General features: G+C 47.3%; 1 protein-coding gene across 1 annotated transcript in view; it reads left to right on the top strand.

Annotated features, from left to right (window-relative positions):
- The first annotated feature begins 7,642 nt into the window (after positions 1-7,642).
- Positions 7,643-27,775, top strand: part of LOC119450663 (uncharacterized) — a 33,416-nt gene continuing 13,283 nt past the window's right edge. Inside the window, exon 1 of the mRNA XM_037714177.2 lies at positions 7,643-8,071. Within this exon, the coding sequence (XP_037570105.1) occupies positions 7,834-8,071 (238 nt within the window). The 5' untranslated portion in view covers positions 7,643-7,833. The remainder of the gene's footprint in view (positions 8,072-27,775) is intronic.

The raw sequence follows: 27,775 nt of genomic DNA, 5'->3' as shown, positions 1-27,775 counted from the left end.
GGCGATAGGGTGGGCGTAAGTTTGTATGCGAGTAGGCGTGGATGTGTGTAGATAACGTGCGAGAAGCTTACTATGCCAGTAAGTGGCTCTACTTCCTTTTGTAACGAGCGGTACTCCCTCTTAAGTGCCGAAGTTCCGGAGTTGAAGTCCTTTTTTGGAGGTTAGCTATACAGCACTGGTGGATGAAATATTTTTGATCCTCGAGGAAAGCCGTGCATCACGAAGGGCGGAAATACAGGCAGTCCTTATGCAGCAGCTGCGACACAGGTTGATTCTATTCCTTAATATGTGAATCACTATTTTTGCAGCGAACTACCGCACACGTCCTCCCTTTATCGTTACACATTTTTGCAGCATGAATTGGGCACAGTGCATTGGCGAACACCCAGTTTGCATTTCCGACAGCTGATCGCAAAGTAGCAGGGCAGAAGCAGTGATGGTTTCGTATTCGTGCGCATTCGCGGAGGCAACGTATGGCGCGCCGCCGAAAGCGCCATCTCATTCCTCTCTAGAGCAAACTGCTCCGCGAAAAGGATCAATAAAAGCTGCGCTCTTGCTATCGGCTGGTGAAAACAAACGAATTACCTTTCCCGTTTCCCTCACGTTGAATTTCCCTCAAAGATTGACCCCTGTGTCGAGATCCACGCCCATGAATGCGAAATTAGCTGTCTGAGTGTCAAATTTGGTGATGAAACAAAATGGAGTTGTCTTTAAATACGATTGTCTTGACGTTTGAAATATAGACATATACCATAATCGTGATAGCAAAAAGAGTTGAGAAGTTCTTGTTAATTATGCGTTTGATGACTAATTGGTCGCGAAAATTGTCCCCCAACGCGCACGAACCGCCTGTTCAAGCTGATATTGCGTAGCTAGCGTTGAGCATTTTATAAAATTACTGTTTCACTTTGAAGATCGCGTATAGTCGCGTCTTTATGTTGGCTGTCCCCACATACTAAAATCAGCGCAGCCAACAGCACTGTCTACGGCTTGTCAAGTAGTTCAACCAAGCTCCGCCCTTGTGTGGAGTGGCCTCGAAAAAAGGGAAGGTGCGCGACTCTGCACACGGCGCGATACATCTTCCTAAAACTTTTTGCCACGTTCACCCAATTGAAAGAACAAATCAGTTCGGCTGCACTTCGACTCACAGTGGCCGCCACGTTCCATTGTGGAGCGCAAGATCGGCTAACCATGACAAGGTCGATTCACATAGGTCGCGAAGCTTCGGGCGAAAAGCGGTTCAGAACGAATTGTCACCGACATCAGCAAGGGTGGTTACGGGAGCAGCGATTGAAGCGCGACTATGTTTGGAGGGAACAAACATAGGGAAAGAAAAAAGCGTTTTATAAATAAAGAGAGACACAGTTATATTCATTCAACGAAAATACAATTCCTAATCAATTTTATATACGCATGACGAGAAAAGAACAACTCTATTTTACTTGATCATTATCAATAAATACCTTTTTTCAGCGCCCACCGATAGCGGCGGGCGTTGAAGCCGCTATCACTTGCAATGCAATACAGCTCTTGAAGAGTGCAGAAAGGCGCGCTCGTAAAGTTAACGTGTTATAATACGCCCCCCTCACATGTTGTGTTGTTTTGCTTGCCGACGTTTGTCTGAATTAGGGGCGAAGCTCCTTATAGCGGCACCCGTTCCGTCCCCGTCGTCGTAGTAGTAGTGTGTAACCAGTAGTGTGTAACCAGTCTGAGAAAAATGAGAAGAAAAAAATTGCGAAGTTGTGTCCGTAGCGCGGAATCGAACCAGGGACCCCTCGCTTCCGAGTGCGCGGCGTTAGCCCACTACGCCACGAAGCGGACATGGACACACGCACCACGATGGCAATAAATACCCAACATTAACGAATGGCCGCGTTTCTAGCGCGTTTCTAACGCGTTTGTGCTAGCGCGTTACGGCCCGTGTAAGAAGCTGGTGTAAGACGCTGTGGCCTCTCCGCCTTACCTTCAACGCGTTTCGAACGCGCTGCCCAAAGCGGTGGCAAGTCAAGTTCAAGTCGAGGAGCGTTTATGAATACGGGGGGGGGGGGGGGTATACTCTCTCAGCAGTCATGCGATGGCGTCGGCAAACGCGGTGCACGTTCCGGCATGTGTAAATGGCTGCGTAAGACGCTGTGGCCGCTCCCCCTTACTAGAGAGTACTGCACGTTTCTAACGCGTTTGTGCTAGCGTCCCCTTAAGCGGGAAATCCGATGATTCCCTCCGGAGCTTCGCCCACTCATCATCATTCACCCCGTGGATATTCTGTGATTTTTTTTTTTTGGTGACGCGGGTAGTCTCCTTGTTTCTTAACCTATTCAGTCAAAAGCAGTAAGTTGCGACCGCCAGATAATTGTTTAATTTAGTTGTTCTCGTGCGACAGCGCTGGCCGACGGGCTTGGCGTCCGACGAAAGGACGAGCACTCTACGCCCAAAGCGCTTGTCGGCCTCCAAAGAAAGTGTGTTCTCTGCAGGGATGCGATTTCGACACCCGTACGGCTGACCTTTTCCTGCATCGCTTTCCGCGCTGAAAGCTCGTAACGCCCATCAAGTCGTATGGCGGGGCATTTGAATATACAGCTGTAGTGGCAGGCCTCCGAAAACAAATTTCGCGCCTTTGAGAACAAAATGACGCCACTTCTGTTTTTAACGGATATGACGTCACATTATTTTTCCGCCGGAAGTGTTCCCTCCTCACACAGATGGCGCTAAGCCCCATGGACCGCCGATGAACCGCCATGTTTTGAACGTATGGGCTTCTATGGAAGCTTCGCTTCCATAGAAGCCCATACACCCGCGAGCGATGAAGCTGAAAATAAACAATCAGATAGTGGGCGCACCGAGGATCCTTACTGAGTCAGAAACATGACAAGCCGCTGCTTCAAAATGTTTTCAAAATAAACGAAGGGCACACTGATCCCGATTTAATTCATAAGCGGAAAGTTTGGACAGCTTGGAATACATTTCTAGCCCTGCTTTTAGTACAAGCACCGTATACGCATGCTCGCGCCTTTTGGAGAAGGCGTAATGAGCTCTGAAAGCACTTATATGTCCTCTAAAGCTGTGGTCAAAGCTTCGTGTCGTGCACGAAGCCACCGCGTACGATAGGCGTCGAAACGGAGGTTTGCTACGGCGCACCGGTGTCACGCGCTTGCATTGTAAACGCGGAGGCAACGAAGGCAGCTGCGGCAAGCAATGGACGCGTCACCACGTGATCAAACATGGCAGCGCCCACGGGAGCGCCAGGAAAAGGGTCAATAAGTTTTATAACGTTTCTTAGTAAACTAACCAGAGTGAACTCCGGCGGCGCTGCGGTCGTTTAACCACAAGGGGTATGGTGGGCAATAGTAGTACATGTACGTATTTGTCTGATCTTCGTATTTGTGGCTTCAGATGTTATTGTGGCTTTGCTTACGACGCTTCGTCTGCTTTCATTGACCTAAATTTCAAAGCAATTTCTAAATGCAGAAGACAATGACACTGAATATGCATGATCGCTGCTAATTGCAGCGACTTTGCCCGTCGAGGTATGTGTTCGTGGCTGAACTTAGACATCGTAACAAGCGCTGATGGACGGGAACAAAGAAGAGACAAGTAGACTGGACAGGCGCTAGACATCAAGTGAAAGTTTAATGACATAAACGGCAGCATATATACCACCGCAGAAAAAAACAAAAAACCATCAGGGAGATTTGTCAGCGAAAGGAATTCAAGTTTCGCTTTAAATACGTTTATTTTGCCTGCAAGGCCAGTGAAGGTGCGCTGACACCTTCACTTTATCAGCTTCGGTACTAATACACAGGGCTTCATAGATCTCCCTTGCTTACTGTGTCGAAAAGCTGCGCAGGACACGTGTGCCCTCAATGTCAGGCTTGCATGAGGCGGCGGTGCACCGCCGACAGTGATCTGCCAAATGTCCACCCCCCGCCAATGAGTTAACAGCTGCGCGATGCTCCCTCAATCTGTCGTTGACGCAGCGGCCGGTCTGGCCGACATAGCATCTACCACAAGAAAGTGGGATGCGGTACACAACGCCCACTCTGCACTCCACGAAACGAGTCGTGTGCTTTGTTGTGCAGCCAGCCTTGGACGTGCCATTCACGACATTGCACATACGTGCCAGCTTACCAGGAGCCGAAAAGGCGACCGGGATGCCACCTTTCCCCGCAACCTTCTTGAGGCGGTGGGACAAGTAATGAACGTAGGGCAAAATCACAGGCCGCGCCTTTTTGTAATCAGGCTGATTGTGGCTTGTCATACTCCGCGAATTGGCTTCTTTAATCAGGCTTCCTGCAATGGAAGCTAGCAATTCCGCGGGAAAGCCAGCATTGCGCAGGCGTAGCACTTGAAGCTGAAGGATGCACGCAACCTGGTGGTCGCAAGATTTTTTTGAGAGCAGCGCGCATGCAGTTTTTTGCAATACCTCTTTTCACAATCTTGGAATGGGCTGAATCGAAGCTTAGAACTGGTTTTTTGGACCGTGGATGGTATCTCCAGCAAACCTGACCGTCATGCATCATGATACAAACATCAAGAAACTGGAGGTATCCATCTAAAGGTAACTCAAAGGTGAATTGGAGCCCTTTGCCACAAGCTTCAAAAATACCTAGCACTTGGTTAACAAGATCATCAGAAGTGTCAGGTCGCACATCCCTCAGGATTCGACATATCTAAAAATTCTTAAAATCTTGGCTGCGCAAGTGGTGTCAAGGCACGTAGAAATAAGCTTGTCACAAAAAAAAGATAAAAAGAGATCACTTAGTACAGGGCAATACATGAACCAATACAAATCCCCTCCTTTTGAAGGACAGGGATTAAAATCGACTGTGGTAGATGACAGGTAAAATGTTAACAATTCAATGAAATTGTCGATGTACAAACCCGTGGAATTCTGAAAGGTAACGGGACCAAAGTCATCGATGCTTTCTCGAACAGCGCATAAAAGTTGGCTTTGCGGGATAGAATAAAACAGATCTACAACATCGATAGAAAAGGTGTACAGAGGCTGCTGGGGATACTCATACTTGGAAAGGTAATCTAAGACACTTTCCGAATTGGCGACAAGATAAGGGTCATTCACTTGAAGCAGCTTAAGGTGCTTTTGCAGAAATCTAGAGAGGGCTCCTTGCCATGAGTGTTGCTCAGTCACAATCGTCCTGAATGGCATTCCTTCCTTATGCGTTCTTACAGAGAAAAACAGATCCAGGAAGTCCTTTTTAGCACCACCTATGGTCTTCTTGAGGCTTTGCAGGTTCATCTTGTCACAAAGAGCCAAGGCTTTCTTCCTTAACTCCCTCCGTGAGCACTGAACCGGCTTGAAATTCTTTGATACAGCCTGTTTAGTTTTTTCTGAGAAGACATCCTTAGGAAGCACCACAAAACCACATTTATCGGACAACAATAGTGCTAAGTTACTTTTCTGCAAAAATTTAACGGCGTCCCGAACTTGTAAGCTAGCGTTACTACGCGGTCGTCTGGCCATAAGGCAGTCAACGCCTTCAGACAAAACTCGGTTATGTTCATCAGGCTCAACCCTATTAGCAACATTCCTTACCATAGAAAGCAATTCAACAGGATTATCATTGACCTGAGTACAATAATTCGGTCCATTGTCCAAGACATTTACTACATTCTATGGCAGAGTGCCAGTTCCAAGAAACGTCACCTTTCCAGAATGGCATTCATTCTTGACACGCCTCCTGGTCCAGACAAGCAACGAAGGGAGAGTTGTAGCCCACAGGAATTCTGTCACATACGCGGCCTCACGTGACCAGCTCCGGAACACGACTTCACCCTGTTGACCGCTGTTGACCAGGGATGCCGAGAGAATACCAAGACAGACCTGGTAGTGACGATTCTGGTGACGGAGCTCAGAGCGCCACAGGTTCAGTATCCTTTTAGAATGGCGAAGCGACGGCACACACGGCGCAAAAAGTGTGAGCATCTCAAGAGGGATTAGCTAGTGTTGGATGCAGAAGGTCACCGCTCTTGCACGGCAGGCTGTTAAGGCGACAAGGTTTACCAAAGACGCAGAAGTTGTGGATGGATTCAGACAACAAAGCACACGACTCGTTTCATGGAGTGCAGAGTGGGCGTTGTGTACCGCATTCCACTTTCTTGTGGTAGATGCTATGTCGGCCAGACCGGCCACTGCGTCAACGACAGATTGAGGGAGCATCGCGCAGCTGTTAACTCATTGGCGGGGGGTGGACATTTGGCAGATCACTGTCGGCGTTGCACCGCCGCCTCATGCAAGCCTGACTTTGAGGGCACACGTGTCCTGCGCAGCTTTTCGACACAGTAAGCAAGGGAGATCTATGAAGCCCTGTGTATCAGTACCGAAGCTGATAAATGTGTCAGCGCACCTTCACTGGCCTTGCAGGCAAAAAAAAAAAAACGTACTTAAAGCGAAACTTGAATTCCTTTCGCTGATAAATCTGCCTGATGGATTTTTGTTTTTTTTTCTGCGGTGGTATATATGCTGCTGTTTATGTCATTAAACTTTCAGTTGATGTCTAGCGCCCGTCCAGTCTACTTGTCACTTCTTTGTGTTCCCGTCCATCAGTGCTTGTTACGATGTCTAAGTTCAGTTACAACCAACTAGCCCAAATTTCTGCTTTAAAGTGTCCGTGGCGTAATGGTTACAATATCGGGCTTTTGTGCTAGAGATCCTCTGGTAGAATCCAGCTGTCGGATAATTTTATTTAGGTTTATTTATTCATTCTAATGCAATATTTTTGGAAATGATTAGTTTGCAGACTCACAAAGCCGTCCGAAGCCACAAGGACGAAGTTTAGGCAAATCCGTGTATATTGCGCCAAATGAATGCTGGAGTGGCGCCTCCCCCCACCCATCCTCTAAAAAGCTATGCGATCTTAAGCGCTGTGGGATTGGATACTGTGAGAAGTCTTCATAACATTCGTCTTCATTTGTATACACATCTCTCCGGAAGGTATACCATATTGAAACAAAGACTATGTCACAATAGAAATTATGTGAAAGAAGAAAGAAACCACGACGAAGCCATTCGCTGGCAGGATTTGTGCAAGTTCCCTTCGAGAGGCACTTGTCGTTGCACTTTTTACCTTTCACTGAATATACGGGGTATTCAAAGTTAAGCTTACAGTAATTTTAATAAAACCGCTATGGTAGCTACGCAAAGCCTGCTTGCACAGGCGGTTTATGCGGTTTGACAGACGCAAATTTCGAGACAAATTAGAGTCACCAACCACATAAATAAAAGCTTCGTCTTGCTATCGCGATTGTGGTAAATGTTTGTCTGAAACGTTAAGGCAATCCTAGTTTAAGACAGCTTTGCTGGTACCATGTAACCAACTCACCACTAGTTAATTGTATTGTGTCACGTACGTACCTTTTCAATTCCTCACTATGATGGGTCAAGAAGTTGTAGTTTAGAAACCCACTGACTTTATTTTTTATTCATATTGTGACGGTCTGTTTACGCTTCATAGGCAAGCAGTTTGGCTGTTGCTTTTTTTGTTTAATAGATAAAACAACAGGGTTAAATGTCCGTGTTCATGACTCTATCTCGGCACTTATCTTTCCAATAGCTCGCATACCCTGGCGTGTATTGTGCCTAGTTCAGCAGAGGTCTTATTGACGTTCCTCTTTGGAAAACTCGTGCCAACACGCTTCTATTGTATGTGTGGAAATGCGCGCGACATTGGTGTCTTTACATCGTCCTCACGGTATGCCGCCGATAAAGTAAAACGACGCCTACCTTTAGCTCGCGTCAAACGACTTCTCCGCGTCTCCACCGCGACGGAGTCGTTTATTGCGTGATAAGCGGACTGCGAAAGGCAACGACAGTCCTTCATGGCGGAAGGGCTGTGGGTCTGCTCTGAGGTGAGGGCCGTACATTTTTTCTACCGCATTGCCTTATCGTCAAAGTCGCCGGCGCGTTGTCGCGCGATAAGCAGTTCGAGTTGTTCGGGCAGCGACCGTGTTTTCCCCGCCGAGCACTCTGCAAAGTTCCTGGTTCTTGCAACGATGTGCCGGACAACTCCGGCTGTGGTTCCTTTTCTCGTGCTACTGCTACCGCTCCTCCGTCAGGGTAAGTCATCGTAAGTTGTCAATCTTCACTTGCTGTATGAATGCGTCGAGGCCGTTGCACATGCACTGTAGGTGCGCTTCGCCATCACTCGAGGTTAGGCGCAACTTGCGGGTCGATCACCTCTCGCTGTGCGTTGGAAGGCTGGTGATTAGTAGCTGTTGAGAAATCCGAAAGTTTAGTATTGTGCCGTGATCTACTAATCTTCAACACATTTTATTGGAATAACACGTCCAGCGTTTGTTGCATGCTTGTTGCGTCCTAGAAACAATCTGCACTGACCTCTTATATATGATGATGATGCTCGATCAGCCATAAATAGTATTTCGTTGTTTGTGCCTTTGTCATGCATGCGGGTTGCCGGTTTAGCGTTGAGAACTACATATGAAGACTCCATACAACGCTGAATTGTGCTCCTTTGACCGGCCCTGTTGACTCTGTTTTTGAGAGAGGAAGAAACGCTATTGGTGTCTAGATGTTATTTCTTTCGATAAAAGTTGTGGCTAAGTACGTTTGAAGTATCCTTGGAAGTTTCTTAGAGTAACATTAGACGGACTCGGCAGTTTCCTTTTGCTGGAGGTTTTAAAAAATTAAATTATGGGGTTTTACGTGCCAAAACCACTCTCTGATTATGAGGCACGCCGTAGTGGGGGACTCCGGAAATTTGGACCACCTGGGGTTCTTTAACGTGCACCTAAATCTAAGTACACGGGTGTTTTCGCATTTCGCCCCTATCGAAATGCGGCCGCCGTGGCTCGTGCTCAGCAGCCCAACACCATGGCCACTGAGCAACCATGGCGGGTTTTGCTGGAGGTTATTTCTTTCGATAAAAGTTATGGCTAAGTACGTTTGAAGTATCCTTTGAAGTTTCTTAAAGTAACGTTAGACGGATCGGGCAGTTTCCTTTTACTGGAGATTATTTCTTTCGATAAAAGTTATGGCTAAGTACGTTTGAAGTATCCTTTGAAGGTTCTTAGAGTAACGTTAGACGGATCGGGCAGTTTCCTTTCAGTAGAGGTTATTTCTTTCGATAAAAGCTGTGGCCAAGTACGTTTGAAGTATCCTTTCAAGTTTCTTAGAGTAACGTTAGACGGATCGGGCAGTTTCCTTTTACTGGAGCTTATTTCTTTCGATAAAAGTTATGGCTATGTAGGTTTGAAGTATCCTTTGAAGTTTCTTAGAGTAGCATTAGACGGATCGGGCAGTTTCCTTTTACTAGAGGTTATTTCTTTCGATAAAAGTTATGGCTAAGTACGTTTGAAGTATCCTTTGAAGTTTCTTAAAGTAACGTTAGACGGATCGGGCAGTTTCCTTTTACTGGAGATTATTTCTTTCGATAAAAGTTATGGCTAAGTACGTTTGAAGTATCCTTTGAAGGTTCTTAGAGTAACGTTAGACGGATCGGGTAGTTTCCTTTCAGTAGAGGTTATTTCTTTCGATAAAAGCTGTGGCCAAGTACGTTTGAAGTATCCTTTCAAGTTTCTTAGAGTAACGTTAGACGGATCGGGCAGTTTCCTTTTACTGGAGCTTATTTCTTTCGATAAAAGTTATGGCTATGTAGGTTTGAAGTTTCCTTTGAAGTTTCTTAGAGTAGCGTTAGACGGATTCTGCAGTTTCCTTTTACGAAAGTGCGTCCGACGTGCCTCGTGGACTTTGGCCTCTTTCGTGGATACGTCGAACATATGCGCTCAAAGTCGTTACAAGCACGTTGGAAGAATTGAGCTATTTTTTTGATAAGCACAGAGGGAGTAGCCCCGTTTATTTATGAGAAGTAGGGGTGTTCGAATAAAATTCCCAAATTGAATATCAGCATCTATAAAAAAAGTTCGCCTGCAAAGCGAATCACCGATTGCGATAGCAAATTAGCTGACAGCTATACGAAGTAAGTATAGTAGTTTCATCGGCCGTATAAACTCGTAAACATTCGCTTACTAACTAAATTAACAAGCATGGTGTCGCGCGCACAAGCAAATATGAACACATCTCACTCGATGACCGCGGAAACTCGCTGTCAAAACGCTGGAGTGAGGAAGCGCGGCCGCATCAGCGAGTTAATTGACCTAAGTACTGTCACTCGAACAAAGCGAGCCCTCGGCCACGTAGACTGTATTGATCGCAGATCCCTTTCAAGATAGAGCCCGCGCGCCCGCGCCATACGCAGCAGCCGCCGAAGTAGAACGCCCCCCCCCCCCTCCCGCTCCCTCCTCTGCCCCCAGTGCCTTGCGTGCGACGGCGCGCTTCCTCCCCGCTTTCATCCCTTGCGCGCATGAGCTTGAGCCGCCATCGTCGGCTCACCGTCGCACTCTTTGACTGTTATGACGATGTTATCACGAGACGAACCCGGTATGTCCATACCGCACACAGAACCCGTAGCAACTGTCAGAAGAGGTCAATCCAGTGCGCCTCCGCCTACCCTCCTCCTCCGCGCCGTTTCGCCCAACGCCACTTATAGCGAATTCCATTGGGAGAACAGGAGCACTCAAAAGCACGCTGAAAGTGCTCGTTCCAGAGGCGACGTGTTTCAGTGGTCGAACAGGAGTGGGAGCGCCGTCATCCAGTGGTAGAACAAGAGCAGTTTCGCGGCGCCGAGAGCAGCTGGGAGCAGTCCGGACTGCTCTCGCCTGAAAAGCGGAGTACGGAGGAAGTCACGTGGCTTAAACCGTCATATCCTCCTCATTTCTTTTTATTCTGCTTCAGCCGGCGCGCGCGGCGGCAATGGCGGCAGCCTAGCGTGGTTTGTTTTGACACTGCTGATTTTGACGTCGGTGATACGAGCGAGCTTCGCAGCGATCTAGCGACAGATCCTGGCATTTCCAGTCCGCCTTGCTTCTCGTCGGATGCGCGGGGGACAGCGGCAGCAAAGCGTCTTCGCCTTGCTGAAGTGCTTGAGACGCTCGACGGTGACAGCAGCGAAAGCTGCTAGAGCTCAACTTGAGATGAACTTCGCAGGCGGAAACGTTGAGGAATGCGTCGGCGCTGCACAAAAGTATGTAGTACGTGGCCGCAAACGGTGACAGCGTTAAGCCCGACAGATTACAAGATGATCAGGCGTGTTTTGCCGCTCTCCTGCAGAGAATGGTGGGACGTCGATTGCTTTAGTCACATGGTACATTTCTCCTCACAAGTCGCCCTCCCACCTGCTCTCCGAATGCACGCCGTATTCCAGTGGCGGGTCGAGTGTGCCTGCTCTCACTGCGCTGTCACCCGACTCCGCACTGCGCGGCGCCCTGCTCCTCTTCTCCGAATGGAATTCGCCATTAGACTTTCCTCTAGGTGGTGTTGCTTTGCCGTGCGCTCTAAGTGCGGTCTAGGGCGCCTCGATGCCAGCGCCGCTTAGGTGGGGACAGCCTTTGAAACGCCCCGCGCCGCCGCTCTGGCTTTTCGGCGCCATGTAGGTTCTTTCGCGCCGGCTGTCGGGCTGAACGGATGCGCGCTCCATTTGCTTTCATTGTGGCGTTGTGGTGCGAGAGCTCGTGTTTTGTGTTGTCTCTTGTGATATTCGTGCTTGTTACCGAAACATCACGGGCTGCTTTGTCGCTCTGTGCACTGGATCGACCGCGAAAGAGCCGCGGGTATTTCGTTACCCCCGCGACGTTGAACGAAGGAAGAAAACGGCAGCGCAAGTAAAACGTGACAGCTGGGTACCGACAGACACAACGAAAATATGCGAGTGAGGATCATTATTTTGTTAAGGATAATGTCCCTTTGTAATCCTTTTCATTTTCACAGAGAAGTTGCTTGTATATGTTGGCGTGCCTTTTCTAGTGATTATAAGGCTGCAGTATGGTGTCATCGCCGTGTTTGACTTGTTGCAACGGCGTAGGTTTATTCTAGACGTTTGTGAATTTACCTTTTTTTGTAGCTAGAAGTATTGGGGCACTTGCAAACTCGTTTCCTGGATACGCGATCGATGACAGTACCTACCTGGTCGATTTTTTTCCAGCAAAAATTAAACAAGCACAAAGCATCACTCAGTCGGAAGAGAGTGAGAGAAGGGACTTCATTCTCGACTTAGAGGAAGTTTCTTCTCTTGGGGAAGATGTTTTCGTCCACTTGGCAGGCTTTTTGTTAAAGCCGATTATCCGCACTGTGGAACACTGCTCTGTGTGTATGCTAACGGCTGAAGAACCTGGACAGGAACACCACCTTGATCAACTAAATGAATATGTCCAAGGCGGCAAATTTTAATTTATACAAGCAGACAAATTCTGGACTTGGTTTTTTAATGTGAGGGTGTTCTCAAGTCTTTTGCCGAAGCTCAAGATCTGAGCTGTCTGAGAAACACCATTGAAAGCACTGAAGGAAATTATTCAAAAAGAATGTAACCTTGCCAGAAAACCCATGTTATCAGCACAAAGATGTGATTAGAAAACTTCTTGAGCGATTTGGGTCTACGCATCTCCGCATCTATCTGCGATGGCTTAACAATCCTGAAAAGACAACCGAGTGTTATGCTAGCAAGACTGTAGCAGGTACGAGCGTGCAGTAGGGCAACCACATTTTAGCTAGATTACAAAGTGGATAATTAGTGCTTACTTTTGTAATAAATTGTGTTCTAGTGCTGAAAACTGTTCGCAATGCATTTTTCTTCTTCAGCAGGCACCTGAACTGCTGCAGGCCTACTCACGGGACGTCACCTAATTTTCTCTTAGTTTCATAAATATGACGGGAAAACAATAAGAAGCAAGATTACCATTAAAAGAGCTTCAAACTTAACATTTCATCAAGTGTACAATTCCAGTGATATTTGTGGGTCGTTTACCAGTGAAATGAGTAAATAAAAAAAAGGGGGTAACCTCGCAAACAAATCGTGCTACCTTCAGGTTACGATACACGCGAAAAGTGTCGGACAACCTCTTTTGAAACGAGCACTCTATGCAACCAAACTGTTAATCAGATGGTAAAGCAGAAAATCTGCATTTAAATCGCGTTGCTATCGCCCTTAGCACGCTCGCCGCCCTTTCGTTCTGCCCAATGGTTAATCTGCAGCCGCCACACGCCCAGCGCCTCCGTATTGGAAAGAACCATGATGGCGCCGAAAAGCGTGGGTAGTCCCCATCCTGAAAGCAGCGCTGGGCATTGAGGCACCTATAGTGCGCTCAGCGCGCTCCTTCGTACTTTCCCAGGCGCGCGATTCTCTTCACCTCCAGGCGCCTTCCTTCTCTGGCGCTCGTTTCCTTTGCTGCTTCAAACATCACTTCGCCGGTTTCACAGGCGGGCCTTGTACGATTGCGCGTAAAATAAAATACATTATACTGTTTGATCTACGAATGTAATGCCTTTTTATAACTAAACATTTGGCCAACTGTGGAGCTTGTAAATCTTGAACCATTTTCAGTTATCTGGTGCACCATGGCACTGACAGTATTGAAACAAGGAAGCAGCACGTCACTAGATGTACGTAGAGCGCTATTGTATTCATTGGAGACAAGTGCGATACCACGTGCAGCATCAGCCATTGTAAATAAAAATGATAGCACGGTGAGAGAGGCCAAATGATAAATTCCTTTGCCTAAAGCGAGATAACAAATTCGTAGGTTGCTTAAAAAAGAGCCATTCTTACTGAATGAATGTTATCTGCCTCGTGCGCTCGCTCAGGAAGTTGTGCCTCTGTGCAAAAACTGAGGCTGTCTTGAGTCTTGCCTCAGAATCATTTGTAACAGTCCGCGCTTACATCGGTGAGTCTGTATACACTTCCATATGTGTTAATATCCTATATATTTCAACAAAAACGATTATCCGACTAATTCGAATAGCGAATACTCAATTGAAATACGAATTGAACAGCAAAAAATATTCGATGCGTACTCAAAATCTCGAATATTCGCGCACTCCTGCTGAAAATTTCTTCATCGTACGTTCTGGTAACTTTTCAGTATGTAGGCATTCTACCATATGAGACCAGAAGAGCAGGAATCAGTATGTACAGTACACTCAGCGGTTGAAACGGAACACGTAACTGGTACTCATGCCAATATAACTCTAACGTATCATCTTTATAGGGGAAAAGTGCTTGATGTGACGTTAGATTAGATTAGAACAATCTAGTAAGAAATTTCCGAGGTCTTCCTTTTTAAAGCTGAGTAATCAGTTCCGAAACACTAATTTGGTGTTCCTGCCCTCTAAAAGCAGACCGTACTTTATACATTAGGCTGACCGAAATGACAGGAGTGGTCTTGATACTGTCTTGGGCAATGGCATGCCGACTTTCAGCAGTTGTATTTTATTGCGATAGCAATTGTATGGACACTCCAAGCGGATTTCTGCTGTCGGCGTCGCCGTCGCTGTCGCCGTGAGGTTCCGTATAGAGTCCAACGGCCATGAAATCGTCGCCGCGCGCCGTATGCTGTATGTGCGCGAGGGACGCGCGCTTTCACGGGGAGCGAACGCACGGCGGAGAGCAAAGGCGACTTCGTCCGTCACGCGCAAGGCCGTGAGGGGACGGGAGGGAGGGGAGGTGACATTTAGCTGCGGCACCAACTGCGTATTTATATAAAAACGTTGCGAGGTGAGAAGGTGGTAAAGACTTCCGACGCTGCTCGACGAGTGTCCCGTTCTGATCTCGTGGACAACCTTCGAGCCGCCACCAGAGGCACCGGCAAGTCACCAACGATAGGGAGCCTACATGCAATGCAACGCCGTTGCATGTAGGCTCCCTAACCAACGCCGCGCGCGTTCGGTGCGAAAGCGGGCAAAACGCTGATGGCGTCGACGACAGTTCTGCGCGTTGCTGGTGCTGCTATATATCCAAGTTTGAGTAGAACTTGTTGCTGGGCGAGTTGGTTGACATCTGAGGAAAGCATGGTTGCGCGAACAGGAAAAGAAAGACTTGGAAATAAGTGGCTCAGCGCCTGACCTGTCGTTTCCTACTTTTCTTTCGAAGTCTTTCTTTCCTGTTCGCGCAACCATGCTTTCCTCAGATGTTCAAGTTTATACAGCTTATAAAACTATACTATCCTTACTCCGTATAGCTCTCTACTAATTTGCTATCGCAATTGATGCTTCACCTTTCGGATGAAACTGCGACATTTTTTGGATGATCGTGGTGGGGGGCCTCGGCCGCTGCCTGCGGTGTTGAAAAGCTTGGTGTTCACTGTGCCTATCTTGCTTGGTCGCACACTAACATTCGTTGAAAGTCGTAACAGGAGGCCGCTAATTCGTTGCCGAGGTCGCTCACCAATACACGGATTTGTGACAATGTGTGACCGGTTTCGCACACAACAGAAGAGAAGATGGCAACGAGTTACTTATTGGACGACTCGTGTCCCGAACCTGAATGTATAGAATTCGTCTCGCTTGTCCCGCCAACTCGGCGCTCGAGGTCGAGAGCGACCGCTGCTCATCGTCATCTTAAAGTTGTTCGCCCAGTCAACCACAAGTTTGAGTACCCTTGCGTCAGCGTTTCTCTATAGCATGCATATTGCGTTGGAGCGCATCTCCTCAGCGAACCAAGGCAGATGTGCTCATTATTGCTGATAAATCGCATTAAAAGTTCCGCATGCGGCTTTTAACTCCTGATTTAACGGGAGGGAAGACGTACTAGCTTGGGGGCCGGGGGCCAGCGACATACGCTCGGGACGCTCTTTCGAAGAGTAGATATGGCCATACCTCCGTTGCGCGTGTCTATAGGTCTAACCCTATATTATGTTACGCGCCTTCTTTCCATAGGCCTAAGCGTCATTCTCTTAAGATAAAAATTTATTCATTGATTAAATTTGGGGCATCGAGCTCTCTATACTGTGACAAACGTGTGCTTCTCGCAAATATAATGTTTAGCGCAAGTCAAGAAGCTTTAGCTGCTGATTATTGTACTTTATACTTGAATTCTAAAACACCCATGCCGATCTACTTGAGCGGTGGGTTTAGCAGAGCTCTTAGGTTAATCATAATGTCACGTAGTAGTGACGGTGGAGAAAACAGTCGCAAAACTGTGAATGACGAAACGGACTTTATTGGGTGAACCTGTGCCCACAAAAGCAAGTTGCACTCGAAGCACAATGATAGTGGCGAAACGCATCGGCTTTTATACATCAGTCATCGAAGGTTCCAAAGTAATCCCTGGTGCCCGTGTGTCTTCCAGAAAGTACTACACAATTCGCGTCGCTCATACAATCGGATTACATAAGCGTCGGTGACAGCAGACAACGGATAGAAGCATGGATAACGTTCGAGAACCTTCCGATACATGCAGGCGCGTCCTGCGCCTAGCGATAACGTTTAACATTTGTTAGCCGGTGAAAAGCGGCCACCGGTGAAAGATAAACAAGCACACCTGTCAATATGCACACGTGGCTGCCAAAGTCGAAACTCTGAGCCTGTTGTTGAGACTCAAATTGAACTTTTGTGCAAGGATTCCGATTACATGAGATAGGGAGTTCACAAATAGGCCTGTTGCGATCGAGTACACCCGTGAGCAAAAGTATACGGATAAAGCCGATTTTTTCCCTCTGCATTTGAACGCAACTTGAAATTGAGGACTGCAGTCCAAACTTGGCATTGGAAACTTTTCAGTGTGCTCGTCAATTCCAGTTTATGCTTGTTAAGTCCGAAGAAATTAAGTTTTTTCAGCGACCCTGTGGTCCGTATACTTTTGCTCGCGGGTGTACATATTTGCGGTTGTCACCATAATCTTTGTTGCTACTTTACACTAATGTCCACTTTTGCTGGTGCTTTCCGTTTCAATGATGTACCACTTCGGAGTAAACCCTTTTGCTTGCCTCACAACTGTACCGTTCGGTGTGCAGTCTGTGGTAAGAAGGAAAGGGGGGGGGGGGCATTGCCAACTACATTGCCAACTATCGGCAGCTGCCAATAGTTGGCAATGTAGGTTTCTAATCAATTCTCAAGGTTTTTCTCCGTTTGTGCCATTTAATCACAAGTGCTTTCATAAATTTTTCCAGTGTGTCATTGTCCTGGGGCCAGTATGCTGATGTTATATCTGTGGTGAAAACTGTGTTCTGCAGCAAGTGATGTGATATCCCTGCCATTGAAAGGCGGAGCTTTTGGCAAGAATTGCTTGGCAAATGTGCACCGAATCATCACCACAGAGAGTGAGTGATTTATTCTGATGGCACTGGGATTGTTCGCCACTGTGATTTCGCAGGCTTCTTCATTAGATGATAATGAGCAAAGGATGATAACCTGAGGTGATATGAAAAACAAGTAAACAAGCAGTGCCGCAATAATGGACATTTCGGTAACATGCTTAAAGAAGCGTGAGTGTTAATCTAGGACTACCGCGAGGTATTTTCCTAAATAGGAAAAGGCCGGGAAGGCAAGTGAACACTTATCACCGGGGTCGTTTTGGAAGTTCGGTCATCTTGACTGCATGCTATAGTGTGGTTTGTCAACATAAACATGGCAATGAATGCAGCTTTTGACTGTGGGTTTGCCAAAGGGGTTCTTTTTTCGGAACCACACTTTTGTGCGTAAGAGTTGTTTCGTCTTTACTACTCCCTGATAACCGACATGAGAGGGTTGCACCATCAGAAAGCGAAGAGGCTGATATATGATGGTCTTTGTACCTCGGAGGACAGCCTTTGAATGCGTACTGAGCTGATCTCTTACGTTTACGATTGCATCTATTCCTCCTCTGTCGCCGGCTGGTGGGAACGAACCTCTTGAGAAGTGTAAGCTTGGTATTGGCCATGGCACTGGAGACTAAATATATACCGGGTGTTTTTTTAGAAAGTCTGAAATTAAAAAAAATTGCCTGTGTCAGATAACACAATTCTAATCATTCATTTAAATTACTCGATGAGGTGGCCATTACTTCTACGCGAAATCAAAATGCGAATTAAATAATTACCATAATTACCCTAACTAACCTTTTATTTAATTAATTTATGACACATATTTAAATCTGCAAATTATAGCCGGTGAGTTCGCGAGGCGTATCCACTTATATGCATGATGATATGTGGTGTTTAATGGCGCAAGGGACAAGTGTGGCCAAAGAGCGCCAAGGCAGTCATGATGAGTACTCAATGGACTAATGGTTCATGTGACGTGGCTGTATAGAGGCCGAAAACTCAGGGCTGTAAATTGCTTAAAATATATAGAAATTAAAAGCCACTTAGAACGAATTCTCTGGATTGAACCAGTTTCGAGATATTAATTTTGAGAATGTCCGACGAAGCGCATTGGTGTTCCAGTTACTTTTGTGCTTCAATGCATAAAGCAGCGTTTTCTTAAATTAAGGAGCAAGCTTATTAGCGTAATTATATTACCTATTCAATGAAACATTTTGATTTTTCGTAGAACTAATGGCCGCCTCATCGAGTAATTTAAATCAAGGGTTAGAATTGTCCTATCTGCCACCGGGAAATTTAAAACATTTTTGACCTGAAAAAAAAAAAAAGAAAAACACCCGGTATAGGGTGTCGTCGTTGGCTATGTGGTATGGTGTGGTATCAGTGGTGAAGCGAACTTTTCAGTAACGCGCTGAACTTCCTACTTAGGCACATCCACAGGATTCCTGGAGTAGTCAACAGAGTTACGAGATCCCGACCGGTAGTGCAGCTTGAAATCGTAAAAATGCACCTTCAATCCTTCGAGTACTGTAGGTTTACGTTGCGACGAAAACAGTGGTTATGAAAGGGAGTAAATTATCATCATCCTGGCATGACGCTGCAAAGGAAACACGCGAATTTCTCACAAAGAAAGCTTGGAACTTGAATAAAAGTGTGGCCTAGTGGCACTCCAGGATGAATGTTTCATCAACTTCATCTTCTTTCTGATAAAGCCGTATGGTGATAAAGCCTTGGTAGTTTCGTGCTACAGGCAGCTGGGATGAATATTTGTTCAACTTAAAAGCTTTCTTTCTGAGAATCCTGTATGGGATTCCTTTCCAGCTTCGAGCTACACGGTCCAGGTGGATGCCTATTTGTCTCCGTCTTAAAACTCTCTCCGCCATGCGGGCTTCTGCCAAACTGATTTGCCAAAAACAGTTCTTAGTGGTTTGCTGTCAGTCATAACCACAATGGGGCTTTACAGATGTACAGTAGAAATGTTAATGTGCCCATTTAGCAAAGACATGGCGTTCAATTTGCAACGACCGCTGCTCAGCCTTTGTGAGGGCTCGGCTGGCATGTAGCGCAGGTCATGGCTGAGGGTTGTCGCTCGTATGCCGTACCAAGCCGGCGCATAGTCCAACGGGGCTTTCGTCAATGTGTCACAGGTGTTGTGCGCTCTGCAGGCTTGAAGTTATGCAAGGTTATTGTAGCGCTCATGGCTTGCTTTGCCCTATCCACGGAGTAAGATAAAAGAGGAGCGCCGACTCCGCCGCCGCGCAACGCATTCGCTCGGGACAAACCGTGCAACGCAAATTATACATCGCGTAGCGCCATCTGTCGAGGCGCGTGGAAAACACTCAACAGCTTGCTTCCATGTGCGCATGCGCTAAGTAGCGGAGACCGGCGGCGACGACGGCGCAGAACGGGCAGCGCGGCACCCGCAGAGCGTGTCGTCTGCTACAAACGTGGACCCTCGGCCCTCTCAATTTGACAGCAATGAAACACAAATATATGCGCACAAATAATAAAAGCGCAAATAAACACGCGGTAGCGCTTTTATGCACGCATAAGAAACATTTTTAGATGTCTTTAGAGGAAACAGACGATAAATGATGCTGTACAAAAAGACACAACAGAAGTACTTGTTTTTCACTCCTCTACGTCTGCGCAGAAGCGAAGGTGCGAAATTTTCGTCTTCCTCGCTTTGTTTACCATGTCTGCAGTATGTTTATTCATGCCTGACGGAACAAGGTATCTTGATACTTGTGCGTGAAGAGACTGAGCAACAGGACAGTGTTTTGTTCCCGGGTGTAAATCTGGTTATGGCAAAGGATGCGAGAAGTTTTCGCTCTTCGCTTCGCCATCTGATCTTCAACTACTGCACCAGTGGCGTCAAAAAATTCCTGAAATAAGCGAGCGCTTAAGGCAATGGACAAAATATGTGCGTGACACTTGGAGAAGCAGCTTATTTTTTATAGTTACTTCAGCAAAGACAAAGGTGATGTCCTACTAGATGTAAAGAAAGTGCCTCGACTTCGAAGCAGAGCCGTTCCTTCAATTTGTTTAGGGAAGGCTGGCGTAGCTCAATGATGCTGAATGCCAGGAGGAACCAGAAGACCCCGATGCGCAAGGCCGGGAGGAGCTCAATTTAAATTTGTCTAAAACTACACACAGTGCAGGTGCCTTTTCTTGTGCAGAGAAATGCCGTAATGCACAGAGAGAGAAAGGGAAAGAAAGACAAGGAGGTTATCCAGTGTAAATACCGGCTGGCTACCCCGTAAATTCTCAGCCTTGCCTTCTAGATGATTCCCCCAGTTATGCAGACACATAATCAGAACTTCTCTTGTGAAATAATGAGCAGGAAACACTGGCAGGAATTCCTAATTATTATGTTTAATGAGAATGTGGTGATTCTGCTCGCAAAAGAACCGGGCGACACGAAAAGCACCGCGAGAAACAAAGAAGCAAGCGAAACATCTTAGCACTTGATGCGTGCTCAGATAAAAAAGAGTGATAAACGTCAGCTTTTCCATAAAAACTTCTTTTCGTTGTCGTCTGTCATTGCTTGATACCACCCGAACTGCCGTTATATCGCCTTACCATTTGCTATAGCTTTTGTTTGTTTACCATTTGCTATAGCGTAATTTGTTTATTTTCTGTTCCTGTGCCTTGTAAAGTTCCATGTAGGCCACCTGACAAATGCCATGCATTTTGCCTGTATAAAATAAATTAAATAAAATGATACATGACTTGTTTCTCCTGCTAACGTCACTCCGCGAACCGCAAGAGCTATGCGCGCTACAGGCGTCAGGGTGTGCGCGGAGCAGGCGACAAGCAGGTGCCGCGAGAGAGTCCCCGCGCCTTTGCTCCTCTCCGCTGCAGAGTTTTTCTTCATTCGTAGCGCCGTCTGGCGAACACGCTGTGAAGCAGGAGCCGGCGTTGCAGAATGTGTCCCTTCCAGACGAGCGGAGTCGGCGCTCCTGTCTTATCTTACTCCGTGGTCCTATCTAAGGCGTCGTACTATGGGACCCCACTGCCGCCTGAAATCTTTCCGAAGCAGCACGGTAGCGGTGCATAAAAATGTCAGTCAGGCACATAAGTGCAGAAGTATGTTGCGAAGCAATGCAATTTTCTGAAGTTTTCACTCACTGCAAATATGAGTATTCTGTACGGTGGCCGCTCCTCTAAGTGAGATGCGCGGGCTTTCATTGTCGAAAATGAAGCCACAGAACTCCACTGTGGTCTGGTTGAAAGAGAATTTAGTCAGGTCGACTGTTAGGCATTTTTCCACAGTCTCAATCGTTGTATTCAGTGTTTTGTTGCGCTCCTCTTCTGTGATGACATGAACTGAGGTGTTATCACTGGTGTTAAATACGCCTCGATGGCATTTAGAACATACCTCAAAATACTTCTGCTTCCAGTACGAAAAAAATAGCCGTTTGTATCTGGAGAACCCAGATGGTGTTGTAACGGTAGCAATTATGCGAGACTCCTGGTAAAATTATAGCTGATGCTAGCCATGTCCAAGATCAATCTTTGAAAACAGTCTTTAGTGTATGAGCTCAGCAACCGTGTCGCTGAGTGTCGTTGTAGGATGGCGCTCCTTTTCGATGTCTTTATACTTGTCCTTCGTATGTATACACATATGCGCACTTTGGGTCTGATTATTTCAGAACGACCACTTTTGGAGAAGCACGTGGTGTTGGTCCATCCATAGGTTCAATTATGTAAGCTTACAACAGGACTTTTATTTCAGTTGCTACTTTAGATCGTGTACGGAAGAGTACACGCTGTGGCTTTTGGGCAAACGGAGATGCGTCTGGCTTGATATGTAAATGAACCAATGTTCCTTTGAACTCGCCTATCTCAATTCTGAGCTGATGACTGAGTCGCTTAGCATTTCTGAGCGATTACACAATGCACAAGAGGCCCAATGCTGTATCTGATTTGTGATTCAGTAGTATCGCCAGAAGACGGTTAGTTTTATAGGGTAAATATGCAGCAAGTTACTACTACTAGCATTATAACTAGTTTTTTTTTTTAAATCAACTTGACTGGCAACAACCCAGCCCGGGAACCACATGGTTATATCTTGCACGTGGTGGGTTGCGGGCGAGGTTGTTTAATGGAATGCGTTCCGATGCTCACCCACGGTGTTCATAGTAGTCCACGACAAACTAAACAGTACAGTACAACCATTTGTGCTAAGTTCTTGCAGCCACCTTCGCATGTCACAATATGCACCGCGGCATCATGTTTTGTTACTGTTCTCCGTGTACTCTAGCGCACTCGCACGAAGTAGGTTTCTTTGCCAGAGGTGCTGCCGAGCTACCTTCTTGCTAGGCAGGGTTCTGCACGATGGTGGTAAACACCACTGCAATGTCCACACACACGATGTCATGGCTGTCCGGGCGGCTGGTTTTGCATATTGCTGTTCGTTTTCGATGGCTGCCGCGTAGTGACGTGCGATGGGATGTTCTGCATCACGGAAAGAGCGGTTTCAATACATATTTCCGAGTGGTCTGCGATCTCCGTCGTGCGTGCTACATGCAGTAGTTGGGCTAGCTTCATGCAGGCCCTCTGCAAAGCCTTGCGTCGCAGCGTGGCCGCGGTACAGCTTTCCGCGCAACACGCCAACTTTATGGATTCTGGCGTAGTACGCAATAAAAATGACTTGCGAGTTGTGCGATCGCAGTCTGGTAGACGTTCGCAGGCGTAGCACCGTTAGAAAGGGTAGAACTGGTGGATTTAACACTAAGTAGATGACGCACACTTCATCGCCTGCGTAGTGAGGGAACATCGCATCGCACCTAACTATAAAAAAAAATTATGTTGCATGCTGAAAGTTGTCGAATCGCTTCAACCATTTTCGCCAGCGAGGCCCGACGGCCGTGGCGTCCTCGTGCACCACGATGGCCGGAGCAGCAATGTGCTGGACCCATTTTTCTTGGCTCAGTGCCGAGTGGAGAACGATTACAAATGTCATGCGTGCGGCCTACTTGGTTTTCATTCTCGTCACACGCAGTGATTCAAACTGAACTGCAACGCAATAATTCTGCTTCTGCTATACTTCATCCGGCATTCCTGTAGTGATATGCCGTGCTCGTACCAAACAGCTGAAACTAAAATTAGCAAGACACTACGCCAATCATTAACAGAAACGCTAATCACAAGTGGCGTAACGCAACAATTTTCAACACTCAATGGCTCGCGCCGCTAACCTTTATTCGCGTCGCCTTCGCGAGTGGGCGCGACTGTGACGCTTGTCGCATGACTCGCTTTGGCGCTCACATATGTCACTTATTTTAGCGATAATAAGCTCACGTCGCTAAGCAGACAATGAATAAAAGAACTTGGCTGCTTGTAACGTCGTATCGGTCGTCCTAGCTGCTTATTTATACGTTCAAAAACGAGCTTGACCATGGGCACACAAACCTATATAGTTCCATGCCGCCTCGTCTACTCGTAAAATAGGTAATGTTGAAGGTGTAGTCCTGCGCAAGTATGTGCGAGATTCTAGTTGCTGAGGCTCATTTCGATGGCAGTCAGTGGCAGCACGGTTGACGCACATCCTGTCTTCTTCGTGTGGCGTGTTTCCGTTTTGAGTGCTCGAAATATGAAGAATGCTCAAACCAGTTGGCACAGCTTTCTGTTTTAACTACTGCAGTCTCCGAGTCTGTCGTTCGGCAGCGCCGAGTCTGCCCTAATATTTGCTATGTGAAAGAGTATAGTCTCATAGACAACGCCTTCGATGCGACGCAAAACACAAATTTTATAATGTCTCAATTGGAAGCTTTCTGATACTGGTGGAGTACTTGTTTTTCAAGGCTTAACAAGAGGCAACAAGCACGGGGAGGAAAACACCGTGGCTGCATTAGCGCCGTTCCGCCCTTTTCTTTAGGATGTACGAAATCCTATGCAAAATTGGCACCACTGCTTTATTTTTCTTTGGGTCACTGTGTGTGTGTGTGTGTGTGTGTGTGTGTGTGTGTGTGTGTGTGTGTGTGTGTGTGTGTGTGTGTGTGTGTGTGTGTGTGTGTGTGTGCGTGTGCGTGTGCGTGTGCGTGTGCGTGTGCGTGTGCGCGCGCGCGCGCGCGCGCGCGCGCGCGCGTGTGTGTGTGTGTGTGTGTGTGTGTGTGTGTGTGTGTGTGGGGGGGGGGGGGTTATCAAGGGAGGCCGAAGCATTAATAATATGTTCATGTGAACTTAAAAAGCCGCAGTTTAGCCCGAAAGGGCGAAGTGATCGCAAATTATTAGACAGCTACACGAAATAAGATTATTAGTTTTATCGCCTGTATCATTTGCAGTAAACATTAGCTTACTAATTAAATTAACAAGCACGTTGTCACGCGCGCACAGGCACACGCGAACAGATCTCACTTGACCACGAAACAAACACTCGCTGTCACAACAGTGGGATGTGATGGAGAGCGCCAGCAGCGAGAAGCAAACGCTTCGAGCCGCCTCTCGCTTCACCGCGTCTAGAAAAGTTGATCAGGTGACCCCCAACACAGCGCTCACGAAGCACCAGCCATCTCGGCTCGGCGTTTCACCTTTGCACCCGACAAAGATTATCTACAAGCTACGGCGCGCGGACAGCCATGGGCAGCCGTACAGCAGCAGGAGGAGAAGACACCGACTCATCTGCCCACTATTAGGGGCGAGGACTTACGGAGTCGCCATCTGTTGGAAACGCCTCGCTTGCGTAGTATGAGGGATAAAGCGGCGCGCTCCTCATAGGTTTTGCTGTCGGCGTTCAATAGAAACACCACGCGGGAGCCTTCCAGGACATTTCTGTAAGTGCTCTCCAAGCGAGGGAAGTTTCTTACTGTCAAAATAATAATCTTGGGCAAACAAAAAGAACAGAATAGTTTACAGGCGATATCTCTTTACCGAATACGTACAGTGAACGCTCATTGCGCGCGGTCGCCGTGATGAAATCCCCCCAACCAGCTTCTTGCGTCAGCTAGACAATCGCTGAGAGCAGACTATGTGAAATATGTTCTTATAGTGGATTGTCTGTATTACCAAATGGATCATAACAGAATGAAGCCTCAATGCAGCGACCGCACGGGTTCGCAGCGACCGACTGCGCTTCTGCATGCATGTCCGCGCACAATGTTTCGCTTTCGCTGCGAGAGCGTTTTCGCACCGTGCTGTGAGCTTTAGGCCGCAGCATATGAACATTTGACAGTACACAAGCAATCATTGTTGCATGGACGCTATCAGAGCTGTTCAAAAATAATTTCGTTATGACTAGCGACGCAACGATTAAATCATATATTTTTTTCTTTTATTATAAATTCTTGGACGTTTCAATATTGTTATTTCTCAAGTTGCGTCGCACTGTATGTTTATCGGTCTTCTCAGCGAGGAATTTTTGTTAACCCAGTAGATTCATTGTTTGGTGCTAACACAAACATGAGCATATGCCATGCCTTTTCTTAATGTGCTTTTTACCGTTCCATTTCCATTCTGGTGAACTGGCCAGTGATCTAGCATCAACTAGTTCATAGACCAAATCTTCATGACATTCAGCGCGCGCAGGCGAGCTTTTCAGTGCGCCCTTTCGATACTCACCGAACATCGCAGCCCCAACGCCGTAGCAGCAATCTTCCTCGCGTAAGTGCTTTCTACACACGCGAGTTGTAGCCGATGGCTGCTTGCCGGTTCTAAGTTTCGCAATCCAAGCTACACGCAGCCTCTTGGCCTGCGGGTACGCGTGAAGACTGACACCGGGCTCCGTTGTGTACGCGTCTGGCACTGCGGTACCGAGCAATAGCCTACCATGTGGGACGCCTTCAAAGGCAGTCACTACGTATTATATTGCTTTCAAGTGTTATCAAGCAGACACTCGAAGCGGGAAAACATCTCCACTTAACCAGAACCACAGCACCGGTGCAACTTTAAACTTTTGTTTTCAGCTCGCTTCGGCGCTTCCGAAGCAGACGACGTGACCGCTGTGTCCAAGTGATCCCTCATACCACGTCACACCAACGGTGGCGCCAGCTTTTCCAGTGGTGGAGCTCGCCCCCAATAGCGCGCGCTTGATCCCGTAAGCTTCAACATTGGGCACGCGGGAAAACGGCTTGTATCAAGCCGCCATCGTGCTCGGCTACCCTCGCGCGTTTTCCCTCGAGCCCACAACTATACAGGGAACATCACGGCAACGACGGCGAAAATTCGCCTGAAGTGTCCATATAATTCCTATCGAAATAATTGTTTAGCAGCAACTTTCCAACATACCAGAACGTGGAGAGCATAACAAACCTTCGAAAGATAATCACCTTCACGAGATTATCGCTCATATATTGACAACAGCGTTTCGCCGGAGCACCTTAAAAGCTGAGATCTCTTACTTGCGCAAGAATTGACTGCGCTGACTTGTTAGCTTGCGGTGCGGAACACCAACCAAAAAAGTCGTCGTGAAAATTTACACTAAAAATCTGATGGTGCTATCCAACGCAGGTATCTCGTCAACATGAGGGGTTGTACGAGTGTACGCATCCGAGTAGTTTTCGTCTTCTCAATGTAAAAAGCCCTAAAAATCACGAGAAATGTATTACAGTGACCGGACCTTGTGCCTCACTACCCGCTGGGATTTATATACACCCCCCCAACACCCCCCCCCCCCAGCAGGAATCTGGACACCCCCCCCCCCCCCGAAAAAAAATTATTCCCGACCAACCCCCCCCCCCTCTCCCTTCTTTCAGACAGAGACTCATCCTGGAAAAAAAAAATGTCGCAGTTTCACCCGAAAGGCGAAGCATCCATTGCGATAGCACATTAGTAGAGAGCTATACGAGGTAATGATAGTAGTTTTATCAGATGTAGAAACTTCGACATGCAGCAGCACCAGCAACGCGCAGAACTGTTGTCTGTCGACGCCGTCAGCGTTTTGCCCGCGTTCGCACCGAACGCGCGCGGCGTTGGTGACTGTTGCCGGTGCCACTAGGGCCGGCTCGGAGGTTTTGGACGAGGTCAGAACGGGAAACTCGTCGAGCAGCGTCGGAAGTCTTTACCACCTTCTCGCCTCGCAACGTTTTCATATAAATACGCATTTGGTGCCGCAGCTAAATGTCGCCTCCCCTCCCTCCCTCCCGTCCCCCCACGGCCTTTCGCGCGACGGAAGAAGTCGCGTTTGCTCTCTCTCTCTCTCCCTCTCTCATCTATATATATATATATATATATATATATATATATATATATATATATATATATTATGACGTCTCTGTTGGCACGACGTTTATTCGGCCCGAGTACTTGGGAGCGAACCAGCAAAAGCACACACTCGATGATGATGATGATCACACATAACTGAAGATGAGGATCGCGCAACGTAGGATGATGATGATAATATACAGATGAAGAAGACGTGCGTAATGAACGCCCACACTAATTTCCCCCCCACGTGGAAGCGGCCATCCTGGCCGCAAGTCAAGGCGACGAAGAACGCCGCGTGAAGGGTTTCATGCGGGACACATGAACGACCTCGGTGCTGCGACAACGGCGGTCTGTGGCGGCGACAACAGGAGTCACACGATAATTGACGGGCGATGTCTGCTCCAGGACGACGTAGGGCCCGATGAAACGCGGCTGGAACTTGTCGCACAAACCAGGGGTGCGAAGGGGCGTCAATAGAAGTATTTCGTCACCAGGTCGGAAGGACACAACGCGATGGAGGGTGTCGTAA

The sequence above is a fragment of the Dermacentor silvarum genome, chromosome 4, assembly GCF_013339745.2.
Source record: "Dermacentor silvarum isolate Dsil-2018 chromosome 4, BIME_Dsil_1.4, whole genome shotgun sequence".
Taxonomy (NCBI): Eukaryota; Metazoa; Arthropoda; class Arachnida; order Ixodida; family Ixodidae; genus Dermacentor; species Dermacentor silvarum.
Note: the sequence above shows the minus strand (reverse complement) of the source record. Positions and strands in the feature narration are given on the sequence as shown.